Genomic DNA, 20,838 nt, shown 5'->3' with positions numbered 1-20,838 from the left:
TGAGAGTTGGACTGTGAAGAAAGCTGAGCTCCGAAGAATTGATGGTTTTGAACTGTGGTGTTGGAGAAGACTCTTGAGAGTCCCTTGGACTGCAAGGAGATCCAACCAGTCCATCCTAAAGGAGATCAGTCCTGGTTGTTCATTGGAAGGACTGATGTTGAAGCTGAAACTCCAGTACTCTGGCCACCTCATGAGAAGAGCTGACTCATTGGAAAAGACCCTGATGCTGGGAGAGATTGAAGGCAGGAGGAGAAGGGGGCAACAGAGGATGAGATGGTAGGAAGGCATCACCAACTCAATGGACATGGGTTTGGGTGGACTCTGGGAGTTGGTGATGGACAGGGAGGCCTGGTGTGCTGCGATTCATTGGGTTGCAAAGAGTCAGACACGACTGAGCGATTTCACTTTCACTTTTCACTTCCATGCATTGGAGAAGGAAATGGCAACCCACTCCAGTGTTCTTGCCTGAAGAATCCCAGGGAGGGCGGAGCCTCGTGGGCTACCATCTATGGGGTCGCACAGAGTCAGACATGACTGAGGCGACTTAGCAGCAGCAGCAGCATTGTGCCCTTGTCAGTGCGTCATAATAGGGATATACATGATATCCCAATGTCATGCACAATGGAACTGTAGATATGGATACAAATAGAATAAAGCTTAATCTTTCTGTGAAGATTTATCTTTTATATTTGAAAAGTTTGTTTCGATCTTGAATTGCTGTTTTTATAAGGTTTAACTTGAGGCATGAAAAAAATGTTGCTTTGATTAGGTTACCAAAACTCCCACAAAACATTCTCTTTTTTCACAGGGTTGGTATAAGACAACCAAATCTCACTCTTCATTTATTCCTTATACCACTTTTAAGAAGGATCTCTACTTAAAAATCATCCAGTACATGCATAAAATTCCATTCCTAAGGTGCTAAAGTGAGTCTTTCTGGAGTTTGCCTATCTTTACTAAAAATGAACTGTACTCAATCATAAGCAAAAATCCTATATTAGTAAAATATGTCTGTAGTAAAGAGATTTAAGGAACAGGGGAGCCTGATGGGCTGCCGTCTATGGGTTTGCACAGAGTCGGACATGACTGAAGTGACTTAGCAGTAGCAGTAAAGAGATTTGGAGAATATATATAATTTTAATGTATATACTTATTAGAAACATTATTATTATAAGACATTGTCATTTGGGGGGATAGACTTCCCTGGTGGCTCAGATGGTAAAGTGTCTCATCTGCCTACAGTGCGGGAGACCCAGGTTCAATCCCTGGGTTGGGAAAATCTGGAGAAGGAAATGGCAACCCACTCCAGTATTCTTGCCTGGAAAATCCCCTTGACAGAGGAGCCTGGTAGACTACAGTCCATGGGGTCGCAAAGAGTCGGACATGACTGAGCCACTTCACTTTCAAATGTTACTGGTCATTTTTAATAGTCTTTCCCCTCAAACTGAGGGAATTTCTTTCTCGTCTTATCAGAGTTTCAGGCATAGTTCTTTTCGAAAACAAGCAAACAAAAGTGAAATAGTCAGCATGTTTGAAAGGTCAGCAGCATTGTCCAACCACAAATGGCTTTTTTTTTTTTTTTTTTTCTTTCAGAAATAGCAGTCCTCAGGAATCATGATGTTAGGTTTAGGAGAAGCTTAGATTCATATATCATCCAGAATTTCTTGACTAAATCCAGTATTTTGTGACTAAACAGCATACAAATATTTCATTAAAGATTGTCATACCTTTAAGGACATCATGGTTTCTGATGTTGTCTGTAGCCACTGTGACTTGTTTGCTTTGCTTACCTAAACTTTTCTGTCCTATATATCCTAATTAATTTCTTTTATTAGATATATTTCCACTCTGGTATATATTTCTCTCTCCATAACTTTTTAAAACTTCGCACAGTGATAGAGGAAGCTACCAACAAACTGCAGACGATGGACAATTTTAGCAGCCCTCCGAATTCAAACATGGGTTTTTAAATTATCTAAAATTGTTAAGGACTTCCCTGGTGGTACAGTGGATAAGAATCTGCCTGCCAGTGCAGGAGACACAGGTTCAGTCCCTGGTCCTGGAAGATGCCACAAGCTGAGGAACAGCTAAGCCTGTTCACTGCAACTGCTGAGCCCATGTGCCACAACTGCTGGGCCTGTCTGCCACAAGTACTGAAGCCTACAAGCTCTAGGCCCATGAGCCACAGCCACTGAAGCCGTGTGCCAGAGCCTGTGCTCCACAACAAGAGAAGCCAGTGCAGTGAGAAGTCTGCACACAACTGCTTACTGCAGCTAGAGAAAGTATGCACGCAGCAATGAAGACCAGCGTAACCAAAAAAATAAAATAAATTAGTTTTTTAAAAAGCTAATGAAAATACATTTTTTAATTCAAAAAAGTTGAAAACATGATTCTAAAAATCTAACCCGTAGCTCAAGAATTAGATTTCAAGACAGAACATTTATGATGTAAAACTGCAGCCTATGTGATCATGAAAAACAGCATGAGGGTTTCTAGAACTAATTTGTCCTTTTTAAAACATTATCTTTAAAAAAGCTAAGTCTCTAGAAAATGGTTAGCATCTCATTTTAGTTCTTTGAAAAATTTATTATATTAACTGCATTATTTCCAGAACCAGTATAATTATGCTCTCTCTGTAAGCCTTAAAATAATTCAGTAATACTCTTTTTTTACAAATCTCTCATTAATTAGAAATTTGAAAACTGACTTTTGTTGATATTAAAGAATTATCATTAATTAAAAATATGATAATAGTTATGTTTTAATCATTACCTTTCAGAAATACATAATAAAGCATTTTACATGTGGCATTATATAGTATTTGAGCTTTCTTTAAGAATAATATGAAAGGTAGATAGATAAATAGAAGTAAGATTCATCATAAATTTCAAATCATTGCAGCTTGATGATAGGTTCCTTGAAGATTGTTGTACTATTCTGTTTACTTCTGTATGTAGTTAAAATTTTTATGTACTAATTCTATGATCAGGTCTCTCTTATTTTGAGCATGAGAAACTAAATCCTTAATCTACTATAAAATTTTAGTTTATTATATTGACTATGAGCATATTTTTCCTCCTTTCTATTAATAGACTGAAGACATAAAAGAAATAGCCAGAAAGACACAGGCTCTGCCAAAGGTCAACTCAAAGAGGCAGCGAATCGTGATTTTCACCCAAGGGAGAGAAGACACCATACTGGCTACAGGTACCTGGGGAAACTGTGGGAAAAACCCAGTATTATGGAGATTAATCATTATTTTAAGATGTTATATACTTTTATTATAAATTACTGAAAACAGTGTACATTTTTCTTTCTAAAATCTCCTTCATGTACTTTACTCACTGTCATCCCCATTCCAACCCTCGCCGCTGGCATCCACCAATCTGTTCTCTGTACCTGTGACTTTGAGTTTTTTTATTATTATTTTTAAAATTTTACATATAAGTGAGATCATACAGTATTTTTCTGTCTGACTTATTTTGCTTAGTTAGTGTAGAGTACTGAAGTTTCATCCATATTGTTTCAGATACTAGCATTTCCTTTTAATACGGCTAAATAATATTTCACTGTGTGTGTGCACATGTGTGTGAGCTGATGTTTATGTACCACATTATTTTTATCCATTCTGAAGTCTGTCCGTCCTAAATGTCTATCAGTGGACACACAGGTTTTTTCCATGTCTTGGCTGTTGTAAACAATACTGCAGCGAACATGAGGGTGCAGATATCTCTTTGGGTTAGTGTTTTTGTTTCCTTCATGACTCGGAAGTAGAACTGCCAAGTCTTAGGGTAGTTCTGCTTATTTTTGAAGGGCCTCCATGCTATTGTTCATGGCAGCGGCACCAATTTACATTTCCACCAACAGTACAAAAAGTACCTTTTTATCCACATGCTTGCCAACAGGTATTTCCTATCTTTATGATAGTTTAGCCATTCTGACAGGTCTGAGTGATCCCTCATTATAATTTTGATGTGTATTTTCCTGATGAGTAGTTATTTTTAGTCCCTTTTTCGTGTACTTATTGGCCATCTGTTGTCTTCTTTTGAAAAAATGTATATTCAGATCCTCTGTCCCTTTTAAAGTTGGATTATTTGCTCTTTTGCTGTTGAGTTGTATGAGTTCTTTATATATTTTGGATGTTAACCCCTTATGAGGTATATGACTTGCAGATACGTTCTCCTGTTCTGTAGGTTGTGTTTTACTTTGTTAATAGTTGCCTTTGCTATACAGGAGTTTTTTAGTTTTAACTCCCACTTGTTATTGTTATTTTAGCCTTTGCTTTTGGTGTCAAATCCAAAAATTCATCATCAAGACCAATGTCGAGAGGACTTACTCCCTTTGTTTCCCTCTAACAGTTGTTTGATTTCAAGTCTTAGCTTCCAGTCTTTCATTCACCTTAAGGTGATGCTTATGCATGTTGTAAGATGGTGGTCCATTCTCATTCTTTTGCCTATGATTGTCTGGTTTTCCCAGTACCACTTATTGTGAAGAAACTATCTTTTCCCTCTTATGTCCTCTTGGCTCTTTTGTCATAAATGAATTGACCTTATACGTGTGTGTTTATTTCTGGGCTCTGTTCTGTTTTGTTGACCTATGTGTGTGTTTTATTCTGCAGTACTATATTGTTTTGACTACTCTACCTTTGTAATATCATTTGGAATCAGGAAGTGTGATGCCTCTAGCCTCATTCTCTCTCTCAAGATTGCTTTGGCTATTCAGGATAGTTTGTGGTCCTCTGCGAATTTTAGGACTGTTTGTTCTATGTCTGTAAAAATATACCTATTATTGTTTATTTTAATAAATACAGCTATCTTCTCCAATTTAAAAATAGTTTCAAGAACTTATATTTATTAAAATTCAGTTAAATAAATCCACTTTGATTTTGTTTATTTGTTTTGAAATTTGGAGATATTGTCAGTCTAGAAATATCTTTCCTGAAAATAAATAAATAAATAAATAAATAAATTTTACTTACCAAGTACCATGCTTGAATAAAATAAGTTTATCTGATTATGAGCAAGTAGAATTCAGAAGTAAGTTACTTTCTTATTTTTAAACTTCAAGAAGAAAACTTCACTTCTGTTTTTACTCAGCCATCTATTTTATAACTGTCATAGAAATAGAATAAGAATTTTATCTAATAAACAAACATTTATTCATTGAAATGAGTAATATTATCAATATGATGCTGCCTACTGTTAAAGCCAAAATAAAATAATATTCTCTGAATCATTAGAATTAAATCCAATCAGCTCATTAATAACTGTTATAAACAGTAGCAATTATTAGTTTTGTGTTTGTTCAGTACTCTGCAGAACATTGAAATTTAAGATAGACTTAAAGATCTAGCTGAGAAATAAAATTGGTACATATCAAAATGTGAATACATGCATGCAAAGTCACTTCAGTTGTGTCTCTGCGACTCCATGGACTATAGCCTGCCAGGCTCCCCTGTCCATGGGATTCTTCAGGCAAGAATACTGGAGTGGGTTGCCATTTCCTTCTCCAGGGGATCTTCCTGACCCAGGGATGAAACCCATGTCTCTTATGTCTCTTGCATTGGCAGGTGGGTTCTTTTCCACTAGCATCACATGGAAAACTCAATGAATACAACAGAGTATAAGTATTTATTGGTACAGACTATATGGGTTGTATTGACTCAAAGAAGGAGATCAGTAAACCTTGAAGAAAGATGCTATAGAGAATATGTAGATGGTTTTTTACTGAATTAAATATATAAGCCGGAAATAGGTAAAAGAAGAAACTGTTGTCAAATTATGGGAGGAAGGAACCCTACGGTTAATTTATTTCAACTTTCTTACTTTAGAATTGTCAAAATCAAGATTGAGAAGTTTACTTAAAATTATGTTTCAAAATTGATTCAGTGAGTGGTAAATAGTGAAGTGGGATGATAAATGAGATGAGATTTGTCATGAGTTAATAATTGTGGAAGCTGGGTGATGGGGGATGGTTATTATGTTATTACTTCTACGTATGTTTTAAAATCTCCATAATTAAAAGTGAATGAAACAGAAAAGTAAAAAAAAATAATTTTTCAGACAAAATTCAGAGTTATTAAGGACCTTTCCTAAGATGCATTGATATCCTTGCTAAGTCTTGAATTTTAGAAAGAACTTAAAGAAAGAAGGGCAGTCCAGTCAGAGAGGATAATGTAAACAAAGGCACCAGGTAGTATATAACCCTTAATTGTTGTGACAGGAAAAGCCATGTTGTAAATGTGTACAGGGGAGAAAAGGGTCATGAAAAGATAGCCCTGCATTGATGACTACCTTGATTGCTGTCTTCCTATACCATGTGGCCTCTTCCTGTCTTAGCAATGAACTCTCTTTGGAAAAGTGAAAAAAGCATGCAGATTTTTTTATCTTATAGGAACTGGTATACTGCCTTCAGATTCAAAACATGCAATTTGTTGCTCTTTATGGAGACATTTATTTTAAGGCTTTATATATTCCAGATCTACATATTGTACAAGTGTCTTCCTCATTGTGAATTTACACAATTTTCCCAAAATTGAAACCTTTAAAATTAGCCTCCCCTTCCTATGACTGAATTTCCTTGTCAACTCATTTTGTTCTTTATTAAATCTATTAAACCATGCTTAGGGATGCTTACCAGCAGGCATTTATTTGAGGAAAGACACTGGCTAATCTTTGCTGTTCCTACTCTATGAAAATGAACTTAAATTAGAGGATGCACTATATCTGCAATGCATGATAAATACAAGATGGATAGAGAATCTGTTCAGTGGTGTCAGCTACAAAAGCAAACATGATAAATGTTAATGCAGTTTTGAGCCCTGGGATAAGCTATTCAATGCAGAAGCATAGCTGAATCTCTTTGCTGTGTTGTTATTCATGGCAGCCAAATAAATGTCAATAATAAAAGAGAATTAAAGATTTTCATTTCCCAGAGGCAATCCTCTAATACGGCTTGATCTTTCATTTCATTTGTAATTCGTTCTCATGTCAGGATGCAATCATTCGCCAGGCTCTGGGTGTCATGTTAAGTCATTTAATAATGATTAAGAACATAAAAATGCTTGGCCTGTGGGGCAATTCACAGAAGAGATGCCAATTTGTTATTGTTTTTCCTCCTTCCCTCTTGAATATGGATCAGCTTTTTCCCACCTCCTAGCATTAAAATACTAATGGAAGATGGGGAAAGAAAGTATCCCTTAATTTACTATAAGTGACATTCCAGAATGGCACAAGGCAGTGCTAACACACTTATTAAAACACTAATTAGAAATCATTGTTCCTTAAACCTTGCGCTGTAGAGTACTTTTAAATGATCATTGCTAAGTTTGTGGCATTTAGCAATAATGTAACAAAATTAGTTTCCTTGGTATTTAATTCTGGAGACCTTTCTCCTTTTGAGATAGAGTCGATAAACTGTTTTCTTTTATATTATAAATGTAATTCTTTGAATTCCTCTTCCATAAATTGCTTGTGAATCTAAAGACTTTTCCACTTCTTTTTTTCTTTTTTTTTTTTTTTGGTCACTTCTATTTCATTTGGGAATCCATCCTCTATCCTCCCAGCCCAGAGGTTTTGTCACATACTAATCATTGGTTCATTGCTTGCAGGCTAATTGAGTTCTGAGCTTTTGGGGGAGTGAGGGGATTGGAGAGGGACTGGAAAATAATGAGTAAGAGACTAGGGATAAAGAAAAAAAAAGAGAGAGACTAGGGATGAAGGCAGGAAAGAAAAGTTGATTCTATCCATTTTGATCCTTTTAATAAATGTTGAATGAACCTGTTGGTAACATGGGAGTCAGGTTAGGGAAATCATTTCTGTGTCTATAAACTTTAGAAAAACTAAGACTGAAGATTACCTACCGCAAAGCAGCTGCTAATAAGGTCTTCAAATATTAACATCTTACTAAAATAAGGATTGTAGTGGAAAAAAAGATTTTCTACACACACATGTATAAATATGTACATATATGCACATATATACATATTTATATCTTTGTAGCAAGTTTACGTTTTTCCAAGTTTCTGTACTAAATGTATCACTCACTGAAAATTGGAAGAAGCAATAGGACTTTTGTTCTGAATTGAAAATAACACATTTTACACAGTAGCTGTTATGAGACAATAAAATAGGTGCACTGAAGAATAAACTGTAGACTTTTCTGAATACTTCCAGAGTGCTTTCTGATCTGTTTGAATTGTAATTGTGCCCTAAAAGAAAAAAACAGACTAGGTCAGAGTTCTCAATTGGAAAACTGGTGCTGTTATATTAGAATCACCTAATGGGCTTTTGGTAAATATTGCCCTCCCTTCATAAAAACACCTTCCCCTCAACCTGATACATCCCTGTGAGGAGTTATAATATATATCCTCAAGAAGATGTATAAGAATGGAGGTGCTAGAGTCTGGGGGAAAAGAAGTGCAAGGTTGTGAATTTGTTGAAAAAACTTCTTTAGGTGATAATGTGTGTGCACTTAGTCACTCAGTCAAGTCCGACTCTTTGCAGCCCCATGGGCTGTAGCCTGCCAGGCTCCTCTGATCATGAAATTCTCCAGACAAGAATACTAGAATAGCCATTCCCTTCTCCAGGGGATCGTCCTGACCCAGGAATCTTATGCAGATCTCCAGCATTGCAGGCGGATTCTTTACTGTTTTAGCCACCAGGGAAGCCCCTTAGGTGATACAGCAATGCTACTATCCTCTTCTCTCACTTTGAGAGCCATTGGATTAGGTGATTTGATAACGTTGCTTCAAGTTCTATGATCCTGTGGGATAATGGAAACAAAATCTTTTAGCAGCTAAGCATCTAATGCCTCAATAAGTCAGGCCTTGTTGAATCCTTCTCCTTCTCAATAAATCACAATGTAACAAGGACTCATCCACAATAAAAAGCAATCTATATACATACTACTTTAAATAGTCTCCTGCCTCTGGGAAGTTTGTAATTTAAGATAGTCACATCATAGTGTCTTCTGTCATTTTCTTATGAGTAAATGGGGTTATTGAAGTTTTTTGTTTTCATGTTCTTGAGTCCTTAAACTTGTCACCCCATTTGCTAGTTAAGTTTTCATGTTCTTTGAAAACACTCAAGGCTGTCTATTACTCTCTAAGAAAAGCTCAGTGTGATTTGCAATTCTGGTAGGCATAAACCACAGAAGGTGTGCAAAAGAAAATGTGAACTCTAAAGGAAAAACAGTCTCAGCAGGTGAAAGAATAATGTCAGCACATCATCACAACTGCTACTGCTATAAAATATTATTATAAATCACTTTGAAAATGTTTTCCAATATAGCCAAACCAATTTTAAATCTTGTTCTTATTGGCATAGGTACTGGTAATGATGTGAAATTAAATTAAGTAGCATTCTTTCAGAACATCTATGCATGGCATTCTTAAGAAAAAGTTCTTACCAGATAAGGTTTTACACAATATGTATTTTTCTTAACTATTAATGTAAAAAGGTAACTTATTAACTCATGTTCCATTTTAAAAGTTTTTGTAACCACAAGAGACAAAGTCCTTTAATTAATCCAGAGGTTCAAAATAATTTAGAATGACATATGTGAAACTGTCATGTTCCTGACAAAGTATTATCTTCGGGGCATGGTTTGTGTGGTTTAGTGATCTCAAGCTTGTCAAGAAACGAGACTTCTTTGAACACCCACCTTTCTATCAAAGCTAGAAAGCAAAATGGAAGACAGCCTACACTAGGCAAATGTTCGCCTTATTATAGAATTTATTTTTAAAGGACCTTTATTCAAGTTTATTAAGGTATAGATTACATATGGTAGAATGCACATATATTTTACCAATTAACATGGAACAGCCACTGTAATCAAAATATAAAATCTATGGTTTGTTTTGAAACATAGTATGGATACACAACTGGTTCAGATTTTCATTATGTTGGCACATCATACCTATGATTTTCATACCTATGCCAGTGACCATCAAATCAATTAAAAGAACCCTTCTAGCACTTTAGAACCCACTCCTTGTGCTCCCCTCCTAATCATTACCCCCACCAAATTTACCCATTATTTTCACTTCTACTGCTAACAGTTTGTTTTGCTTCTTTTTAAAAATAGAATCACCCAATATATAGGCTTTTTATCCTGCTCTGTCCCCATACTTTTTTAAGCACTACCTTCCTTTTTGATAACATAAGATCTTCAACTACTTCTTCAAATAACCCCAGCTCCTTTTACTAGCAAATGTTTTTAGAAACTCAAATCTGGGTACTAGATATGCTCACTGCTACTTAAGAATCATTGCTTCTAGGCCCTCTTACAAATAGATTGGCTGCTGCTGCTAAGTCGCTTCAGTCGTGTCAAAGTGAAGTCGCTCAGTCGTGTCCTACTCTTAGCAACCTCATGGACTGCAGGCTACTAGGCTCCTCTGTCCATGGGATTTTCCAGGCAAGAGTACTGGAGTGGGGTGCCATTGCCTTCTCTGACCCATGACTTTACACCTGTTTATATTTATTTCTCTATCCATGTATATATTTAAATTCCATGAGTTCAGACTGATAACCTTTGATTCCAGTCCAACAATAAAGTTCTTTCTGACCTTCTTCCTTTCCTTATTTATAACTTCTTACTCTGATATTTAAAGTTCTGGTTTTGTTATATAAGCCATACTTACTATTTGTTTCATCCTAAAGTAGTTTTTGAGCTTCCCTGGTGGCGCAGTGGTAAGGAGTCTGCCTGCCAATATAGGAGATGCATATTCAATCCTTCAGTCGGGAAGAGCCTCTGGGGAAGGAAATGACAACCCACTCGAGTGTTCTTGCCTGGGAGATCCCATAGAGAGAGGAGCCTAGCGGTCTACAGTCCGTGAGGTCGCAAAACAGTTGTACACAACTTAGCAACTAAACAACAAAGTAGTTTTTAATTGCTTTCCCATACCCTTGTGTGAAACACATTTCCTTGACATACAGTGTTAGTTTACAGTTATTTTTGTCTTTGACCCTGCAGTATCTAGTCAGTTCAGTTCAGTTCAGTCATTCAGTCATGTCCGACTCATTGTGACCCCATGGACTGTAGCACGCCAGGCTTTCCTGTCCATCCCCAACTCCCGAAGTTTGTTCAAACCATGTCAACTGAGTCAGTGATACCATCCAACCATCTCATCCTCTGTCATCCCCTTCTCCTGCCCTCAATCTTTCCCAGCATCATGGTCTTTTCCAATGAGTCAGCTCTTTGCTTCAGGTGACCAAAATGTAGGCGTTTCAGCATCAGTCCTTCTATTGAATATTCAGGACTGATTTTCTTCAGGATTGACTGGTTTACTCTCCTTGCAGTCAAGATGCTGTTATCCAAAAGTAAATCTAAGTTAGTTCTTTTTATTCCATCCACTTCAATATGGTTACATTATTCATTTGTAATAGTTATATTTGTTAGAGTTTATATTCTACTTTGATTTCCTTTCATATCTGGGTTTTTTATTTTTTAATTGAAGGATAATTGTTTTTTAAGTAAGTAAAAAATTTACTCTTTATAGTGTCACATGCTCTGTGTTTTGACAAATGCATATGTTTATATAACCACTAACATAGTTACAGTTCAGAATTTTCCAAACTGATGGTACCAATTTATATAGAATGACTTTTTCCTCCCACATTTTCACCAGCATTTGATACTATCCATCTTTTTAATTTTGTCATTCTGGTGAGTATGTATTAGTATCTCATTGTGCTTTTAATTGAAATTTTCCTGTTGTAATGAGGTGGGTCACATTTCATCTGCTTATTAACATTTGAATATCTAGTTTTGTGAAGTTCTTGTTGAAGTTTTTGCGCTTATTTGGTTGTCTTATTGATTATAATTCTTACAGTCAGCATGCAAGTCTTTGGTTAGAAAAGCCTTTAATTTTATTTATTTACTGTAAAATTCTATTTTGTATTCTTACTTCCTGTAGCACACACAATGTGTGTAAATGTCAAACGACTTTGTTGTGCACCTGAAACTAATGTAATATTTTGTTTCGTCTTTAATTTTTAAAGGACTTTAGCTGATTAACAGTGTCGTGTTAGTTACTGCTGAACAGCAGAGTGAATCAGTTACACATATACATCTATCACTCTTTTTAAGATTCTTTTACCATAAAGGCCATTAAAGAGTATTGAATAGAGTTCAATTACAGTTAAGTCTTTATTAGTTATCTATTTCATATATAGTAGTGTGTTATATCCATCATAATTTCCTAATTTATCTTCCCTGCCCTTTCCCCCAGTAACCAAGTTTTGTTTCCTACATGTGTAACTGTATTTCTGTTTTGTAGATAAGTTTGCTTTTCTTTAGATTCTACATGTAAGCAACGTCGTGTGATATTTGGCCTCCTTTCTCTGACTGACTTCGTTCAGTATGACACTCTCTAGGTCCATCTGTGTTGCCACAAATGGCATTATTTCATTCTTTTTTTATGACTACTCTGAGTAATATTCCAAATTGTGTGTGTGTGTGTATATATATATATATATATATACACCAGATCTTCTTTATCCATTCTTCTCTGGTTGGACATTTAGGTTGCTTCCACGTCCTGGCTGTTGTAAATAGTGCTGCAGTGAACCTTAGGATGCAAGTATCTTAGAAAAGCCTTTAATTTTAATATAGTCAAATTTATAGTGTTTTCCTTTGGCCACCTCATGCGAAGAGTTGACTCATTGGAAAAGACTTTGATGCTGGGAGGGATTGGGGGCAGGAAGAAAACGGGATGACAGAGGATGAGATGGCTGGATGGCATCACTGACTCGATGGATGCGAGTCTGAGTGAACTCTGGGAGTTGGTGATGGACAGGGAGGCCTGGCGTGCTGCGGTTCATGGGGTCGCAAAGAGTGGGACACGACTGAGCAACTGAACTGAACTGAAATAAACTTTCATGTTCTTTTGAGGAAAACCTTTACATATGCCAAGCTCATGTCTTCATATTTTCCTATTCTTTTTTCCTAAAGTTTTAATTTTAAAAAATTTTTCATGTAGATCCACAGTCCATCTAGAACTAGAGCTAGTTTTTATATATGATGTGGTCTAGAAGGCTTGATTCATTCATTTTACCCATATGAATAACCAATTGACCAACCAATTGACCTATCATCCTCTTCCTAACTCCACTAAATTGATACCTTTGTCACATTTCAGATGATCTTATATCTGTGATTCTTTTTCTTGACTATTCCAATCCATTGTCTCTTTATTCTTATACTGGTTTACATTGTCATTTACTTAGTTTATATAATCACCTGTGTTATCTGATTATTATCAGCTTTCTAACTTTGTTCTTCAGGACTCTCCTGGTTCTTCTTGGTCCTTTGCATTTCCACATAATTTCCAGAATCTGTTTATTATCGCCCCCTCTAAAGTTTTATTTTTTTTGTCAAATTCTTAATAGAATTTTTTTTGAGATTCTATTAAATCTGGATTTCAGTTAGAGAGAATTGATACCTTTATAATATTGTGTTTTCTAATCCATAGAGTATTTCCCTCTGATATTTTAAGTGGTCTTTTTCTCAAAATGTTTGTTATTTTCAGTGTAATAGTCTTGTAATATCTATCTTTGTAAGATTCCAAGTTTTTTGTCTTTTAGTGCTATCCCTCTTTAAATGACATCCTTTTAGATTTCAGTTTCTGTTTGTTTTTAATTGATGTATAGATGTTTTTATAATGACCTTGTTTTGTTCATTTTAGTAATGTATCTGTTGGTTCTGTAGGATTTTCTATGTACATAATAATATCATCTGTGAATATTTACAGATTTACAATTTTGCTTCTTTCCCAAATATTTACTTTTTGTTTTGGCTCTATGGGCTTTCTCTAGTTGTAGCAAGCAACAGCCACTCTCTAGTTGCGGTGTGCGGGCTCCTCAGTGCAGTGGCCTCTCTTGTTATGGAGCACAGGCTCTGGGACACGGGTTCAGTACTTGTAGCATACAGGCTTAGTTGTTCTGCAGCATGTGGGATCATCCCCAATCAGTGATTGAACCAGTGTCTCCTGCATTGGCAAGTGAATTCTTTATCACTGAGCTACCAGGGAAGTCCCGCAGATGTTTGTTTTCTTTCAAACTTTTTCTCAACTGTATTATCTAGCACAGTACAGCATATCAAATATAAGTACAGTCGAAATGGTTATTTTGAGCATCTTTGTCTCATTTCTAACAGGTGGAAAACCTTCAGCACTTAATCAAAAATTATATTTGCTATAGTCTCTTTGTTGATATTCTTTATCAGATTAAGGAAGTTTCCTTCCAGTCATAGTTTACTAAGAATTTTATTGTTGTAAGACTATTTTTGACTCATGAAGGAATGTTGTGTTTTATCCAGTACCTGTTCTGATCTATTAAGATTGCTATATGATTTCTTTACTTCTTTTCCTTTTAATGTGTGAATTATAGCTTGGTTTTGGAGTGGTAAAACCACCTTTGCATTCTTGAGATAATCCCAATATAATTGTGATATTCTTTTATTAGATCATTGGATTTGATCTAATTATGTTTTGTTTCTGATTTTTGCAGTGTTGCTTAGAGAGAGTTTGCCTTTCTTGTAACATTTTGTTACTTTGGGTAGGAACATTATGATGATCTTATAAAGTGAATTAAATAAGCACCTTTTTCTGTTCTAGAGGAGTTTTATTACACTGATGTTAGTTTTATGTAAATATTGTAAAGAGTTCACCCTTCAAAATGTCCTGGCCTAGGAAATACTTTGTTGTATGACTTTTCATTACAGATTCAGCTTCTTTCATTGAATCAGAATGTGTAGCTTCCATTTCTTTCTATGCTAGTTTTGATAAATTGTGCTTTTTCTGGGAATTTTCTTCATCTAAATATTAAAATCTATTAGCATAAAATTATTCATACTAGTCTCTCACCTTCTTGCTTACTATAGGATTTATGATCCTATATCCTTTTTAAAATTCCTGACCTTGAAATTAAATTTCTGCTCTTTTCCGTGATCATTTCCTGTAAGTTTACTTTAGTCAGAATTTTCCAAGTAGATGCCAAGGTGAAGTTAGAGGGACTTGCCTGGTTATCCAGTGGTTAAGAGTCCACCTGCCAGTGCAGAAGACACAGATTAGATTCCTGCTCCAAGAAGATCGCACATGCCTCAGAGCAGCTAAGCCCATGTGCTGTAACTACTGAGCCTGTGCTCTAGAGACCACAAACAGTAGTTACTGAGCCGGCATGCTGCAGCTGCTGATGGCTGCATTCCTGGGAGCCTGTGCTCATCAACAGGAGAAGACACTGTAAACAGAGGCCTGCACACCACAACAAGAGAGGAGCCCCCACTCACCTCAACTGAAGGAAGCTGGTGGGCAGCAACAAAGACCCACCCAGCCACAAATAATTAATTGCTTACATTTTTGAAAAGATGAAGTTAAACATCAAAAGATTTATTGAAGGAAACACCTGTGAAGGATAATAAGATGGCAAGGGCAAAGAGACCTGTCAAATTGTGATGCAGGTCTGTTCCCTGTGTTAGAGAGAAGAAAAGTAGGTAGGAAAGAAGAAAAGTAGGAAGAGGCTTAGGTTGTAATACAGTAAAGTTTTGACAGTATCAGTGAGGATTCCTCAATCCATAGTTGCTCATCAAGCCAGGCTGTCGAACGGAGTCCCACCTCTCAAGAATAGGATTCCAGGGCTTCCCTGGTGACTCAGTGGTAAAGAATCTGCCTGCCAGTGCAGGAGACTTGGGTTCAATCCCTGGTCCAGGAAAATCCCACATGCCGTGGAGCAACTAAGCCCATGCGCCACAACTGCTGAGCCTGTGCTCTAGAGCCTGGGAGCCACAGCTACTGAGCCCGCATGCCACAACCCAAAGCCTGCATGCTTAAGATCCTGTGCTCTATAACAAGAGAGCTACAGCAGTGAGAAGCCTGCACGTCTCAACCAGAGGGTAGACTCTGTTCACTGCAACTAGAGAAAAGCCCATACAACAACAAAGACCCAGCACAGCCAATAAATAAATAAATAAATAAATGAAGCGATAGCCAAAAAAAAAAAAAAAGAGAGAACTCCACTGTCTTCCTGCTGTGCTCAGTCCCATGCTGTTGGGAAGCATGGGCCCAGCATGAAAGCAGTGATGGATTCAGAACATAGCTAGTTCCATCAGTCAGTTATGGCACATGGCAGATCTGAGAGGCGCATTTTGATGGCCTCCACAGGGTTGATCAATTATTCTTCTTCTATAAAGAATCAAGTCTGCCTTCATTGATTTTTCTCAATTATCTTGTTTAATTTTCATCTTTGAAATTTAAATCCTTAAGTTATTTAGAAAGTTTTGCTTAATTTTCGAATATCTGGAGATTTCCTAATTATCTTTTTGTTTCTGACTTTGTTTAATTTTATTGTGATCAGGTATGTTGGATGATTTTAGTTCTTCAAAATTTGTTGTAATTTTGTTTTTACTGCATGGCATATGGTTAATTTTATACATATTCTTTGGACATTAAAAAAATGTGAATGCTGATATTCTCATATATAGTCTTTATATATACAGTTAGGTCAAGTTTGTAGTTCAGACCATTTATATTCTTGTTTATTTTTGTCTGCTTGTTTTATCAGTTATGAAGAGAGGTTTATTAAACAGTCCTACTCTGATTTGAATTTGTGTATTTCTCTTTTTGGTGCAATCAAATTTTGATTTATGTATTTTGAAGGTATCCTATTACATGCACATAAGTTATTTTGTTTAATGTATATTTATTTACTTTTGACTGTGCTGGGTCTTCTTTGCTATACACGAACTTTCTCTGGTTTTGGTGAACGAGAGCTAGTCTTGACTGTGGTACAGAGACTTCTCATTGTGGTGGCTTCTCTTGCAGAGCATGGGCTCTAGGCATGCAGACTTCTCTAGTTGCTGCATGTGGCCCAGTTGCTCTGAGGCTTGTGGGGTCTTCCCAGAGCAGGGATCAAGCCCATGTCCCCTGCATTGGCAGGTAGATTCTGAACTAGTAGACCACCAGGGAAGTCCTGTATATAAGTTTAGAATTCTTTTATCTTCATGATAAATTGAACATTTTATCATTTTGAGATGTCCCTCTTTACTTCTAATAATGCCTCTTGCTTCAGTGTCTGTGGTATCTGTTATTAGTGTAAATATGCCAACTTTCCGTGGGTTATTATTTGCATTGGTGTATGTCTTTCTGTTCCTTTACTTTCTACCTTTCTTTGGTCTTAATTTAAGATTTTTTTTTTTTTTTTTGCAGTTGGCATATAGTTTTTGTTGTTTTTCAATTCTGACAATCTTTTATCTTTTGGACTCTTTATATTAAATATAAATAACTCATATAATTGGATTCATGTTCTATTTTCTTGTATTTGTTTTCTTTTTTCTGTCCTTTCCTGCATCTTTTGGATTAATCAGGTGTTTTCAATTCTCATTTCTATCTCTATATGTTTGCCAGTGGTATATCTTTTACTGTGTAACCTAAAGATTACAGATTACCCTAAAGATTTCCAAAGAATAGCAAGGAGAGATAAGAAAGCCTTCTTCAGTGATCAATGCAAAGAAATGGAGGAAAAGAACAGAATGGGAAAGACTAGAGATCTCTTCAAGAAAATTAGAGATACCAAGGGAACATTTCATGCAAAGATGAGCTCTATAAAGGACAGAAATGGTATGGACCTAACAGAAGCAGAAGATATTAAGAAGAGGTGGCAAGAAGACACAGAAGAACTATACAAAAAAGATCTTCACAATCAAGATAATCACGATGGTGTGATCACTCACCTAGAGCCAGACATCCTGGAATGTGAAGTCAAGTGGGCCTTAGAAAGCATCACTACGAACAAAGCTAGTGAAGGTGATGAAATTCCAGTTGAGTTATTTGAAATCCTAAAAGAGGATGCTGTGAAAGTGCTGCACTCAATATGCCAGCAAATTTGGAAAACTCAGCAGTGGCCACAGGACTGGAAAAGGTCAGTTTTCATTCCAATCCCAAAGAAAGGCAATGCCAAAGAATGATCAAACTACTGCACAGTGGCACTCATCTCACACGCTAGTAAAGTAGTGCTCAAAATTCTCCAAGCCAGGCTTCAGCGGTATGTGAACCGTGAACTTCCAGATGTTCAAGCTGGTTTTAGAAAAGGCAGAGGAACCAGAGATCAAATTGCCAACATCCGCTGGATCATGGAAAAAGCAAGAGAGTTCCAGAAAAACATCTATTTCTGCTTTATTGACTGTGCTAAAGCCTTTGACTATGGATCACAATAAACTGTGGAAAATTCTGAAAGAGATGGGAATACCAGACCACCTGACCTGCCTTTTGAGAAACCTATATGCAGGTCAGAAAGCAGCAGTTAGAACTGGACATGAACAACAGATTGGTTCCAAATAGGAAAAGGAGTATGTCAAGGCTGTATATTGTCACCCTGCTTATTTAACTTCTATGCAGAGTACATCATGAGAAACACTGGACTGGAAGAAGCACAAGCTGGAATCAAGATTGTTGGGAGAAATATCAATAACCTCAGATATGCAGATGACACCACCCTTATGGCAGAAAGTGAAGAGGAACTAAAAAGCCTCTTGATGAAGAGTGAAAAGTTGGCTTAAAGCTCAACATTCGGAAAATGAAGATCATGGCATCTGGTCCCATCACTTCATGGGAAATAGACGGGGAAACAGTGCAAATAGTGTCAGACTTTATTTTTGGGGGGCTCCGAAATCACTGCAGATGGTGACTGCAGCCATGAAGTTAAAAGACGCTTACTCCTTGGAAGGAAAGTTATGACCAACCTAGATAGCATATTGAAAAGCAGAGACATTACTTTGCCAATAAATGTCCGTCTAGTCAAGGCTATGGTTTTTCCTGTGGTCATGTATGGATGTGAGAGTTGGACTGTGAAGAAAGCTGAGCGCCGAAGTATTGATGCTTTTGAACTGTAGTATCGGAGAAGACTCCTGAGAGTCCTTTGGATTGCAAGGAGACCCAACCAGTCCATTCTAAAGGAGATCAGCCCTGGGATTTCTTTGGAAGGAATGATGCTAAAGCTGCAACTCCAGTACTTTGGCCACCTCATGCGAAGAGTTGACTGACTCTGATGCTGGGAGGGATTGGGGGCAGGAGGAGAAGGGGACGACCGAGGATGAGATGGCTGGATGGCATCACTGACTCAATGGACGTGAGTTTGAGTAGACTCCAGGAGTTAGTGATGGACAGGGAGGCGTGGCGTGCTGCAGTTCATGGGGTCGCAAAGAGTTGGACACAACTGCGACTGAACTGAACTGAAAGATTACAGAATCTATCCTTGACCTATTAAAGTCAAATATAAAGCATAACTTTTTCCACTTGTCATACAATATTAGGATCTTAGAAAGTTTTAAATCCATCTAAACCTTTTAATCCTTTGTATTATTGTTGTCATTCATTTTAATTTTGCATATATCTTAATGCCTTATAGTGACAAAATACTGTTATCTTCTGCTGTTGAATATACTCCTTCCATTGTTTTTCTTTCCCCTTTTACATTTCCATGTTTTCATCTAAGTATTTACAAATTATTACATAATTTTTCTTCTACCTAAAGAGCTCCCCTTTTAGTGTTTCACTCAGTGTGTGAGTTCTTTTGGTTTTTGCTTGAAAATGTTTCTATTTTGCCTTTCAATAAATATGGAACTCGATATATTGGGTTATATTACTTGAGCTCTTTAATGATCACCTTCCATTATCTTTTGGATTCTTTTATCTTTGTTGAGAAGCCAGACATTAGTCATTCTTGGTCCTTTAAACATGATATTCTCATTTTCTCTTACTACTTTTTGGGACTTCTCTTCGACCTTAACTTTGGTTTGTTTGTTTTTTGACTTTTTATCTTGTATTGGAATATAGGTAATTAACAATACTGTGATAGTTTCAGGTGTACAGCAAAGGGACTCAGTGATACATATTACATGTATCCATTCTCCTCCAAACTATACTCCCACCCAGGTAGCCACACAGCATTGAGCTGAGTTCTCTGTGCTATACAGTAGGACCTTGTTGGTTATCCATTTTAAATCTAGCATTGTTTACTTGTCAGTCCTAAACTCCCTATCTCCTAGTTCGATCCTTCCCCTCTGGCAAGCATAAGTTTGCTCTCTATCGTTGACTTTAATTTTGTATTTGGTTTTGTATTTATCCTGTTGGGATTTTTAGTGCTTGTTTCATCTTTGACTCTGGATCATCTTCTTAATGTTGCTTAACAATTTGGGGAAATTCTCAGTAATTATCCCTTTAGATGCTGCATTTCTGTCTTTCCAATTAGAGACCAATCACACATATCTTGGGCCTTTTTTATTGTGTCCCATATGTCTTTTTTACCTTTTTTCTATCTTTTATCCTTTTTCTTCCCTCAGGCATCAGCTTGTGTGTTTTGCAGTGACCTAGCATCCTGGAGAATCCTGGGGACGGGGGAGCCTGGTGGGCTGCCGTCTATGGGGTCGCATAGAGTCAGACACGACTGAAGCGACAACAGCAGTAGCAGCAGCAGCAGCATTTAGTTCAGGAATCCTTTCTCTTTTGCTTTTTCCTATCTTCATTTCAACACATCTGTTGATTTCCTTATTTCAGTAATCACATTCTTCTTTTTCTAAATTTTCTTTTTTATTGATCTCAGTTTTATGATCCTCTACCTTGTCATTAATTTTTCAAACATGTTAATTTTAGTAATAGTAAACTGCATGTCCAAAAGCTATATCTCAGTTATCTGTAGATCTGTTTCTTTTATCCCTAATAAATTATAGCATTTCTGTTGGTAATACTGTCTTTTTGTAGAAAGCAGCTAGAGTAACGCTAGATCAGAAAGTGAACCACCACAAGGGTTTGTTGCAGTTTTTATAAGGCTCAATCTATTTCTTTTT

General features: G+C 36.6%; 1 protein-coding gene across 2 annotated transcripts in view; it reads left to right on the top strand.

Annotated features, from left to right (window-relative positions):
- Positions 1-20,838, top strand: part of ADK (adenosine kinase) — a 536,287-nt gene that overhangs the window by 436,802 nt on the left and 78,647 nt on the right. For both annotated transcript variants that reach the window (XM_040242473.1, XM_040242472.1), the window contains exon 9: positions 3,093-3,207. In XM_040242473.1, the coding sequence (XP_040098407.1) occupies positions 3,093-3,207 (115 nt within the window). The remainder of the gene's footprint in view (positions 1-3,092; positions 3,208-20,838) is intronic.

This window comes from Oryx dammah, unplaced genomic scaffold (genome assembly GCF_014754425.2).
Source record: "Oryx dammah isolate SB20612 unplaced genomic scaffold, SCBI_Odam_1.1 HiC_scaffold_6, whole genome shotgun sequence".
Classification (NCBI taxonomy): domain Eukaryota; kingdom Metazoa; phylum Chordata; class Mammalia; order Artiodactyla; family Bovidae; genus Oryx; species Oryx dammah.
Note: the sequence above shows the minus strand (reverse complement) of the source record. Positions and strands in the feature narration are given on the sequence as shown.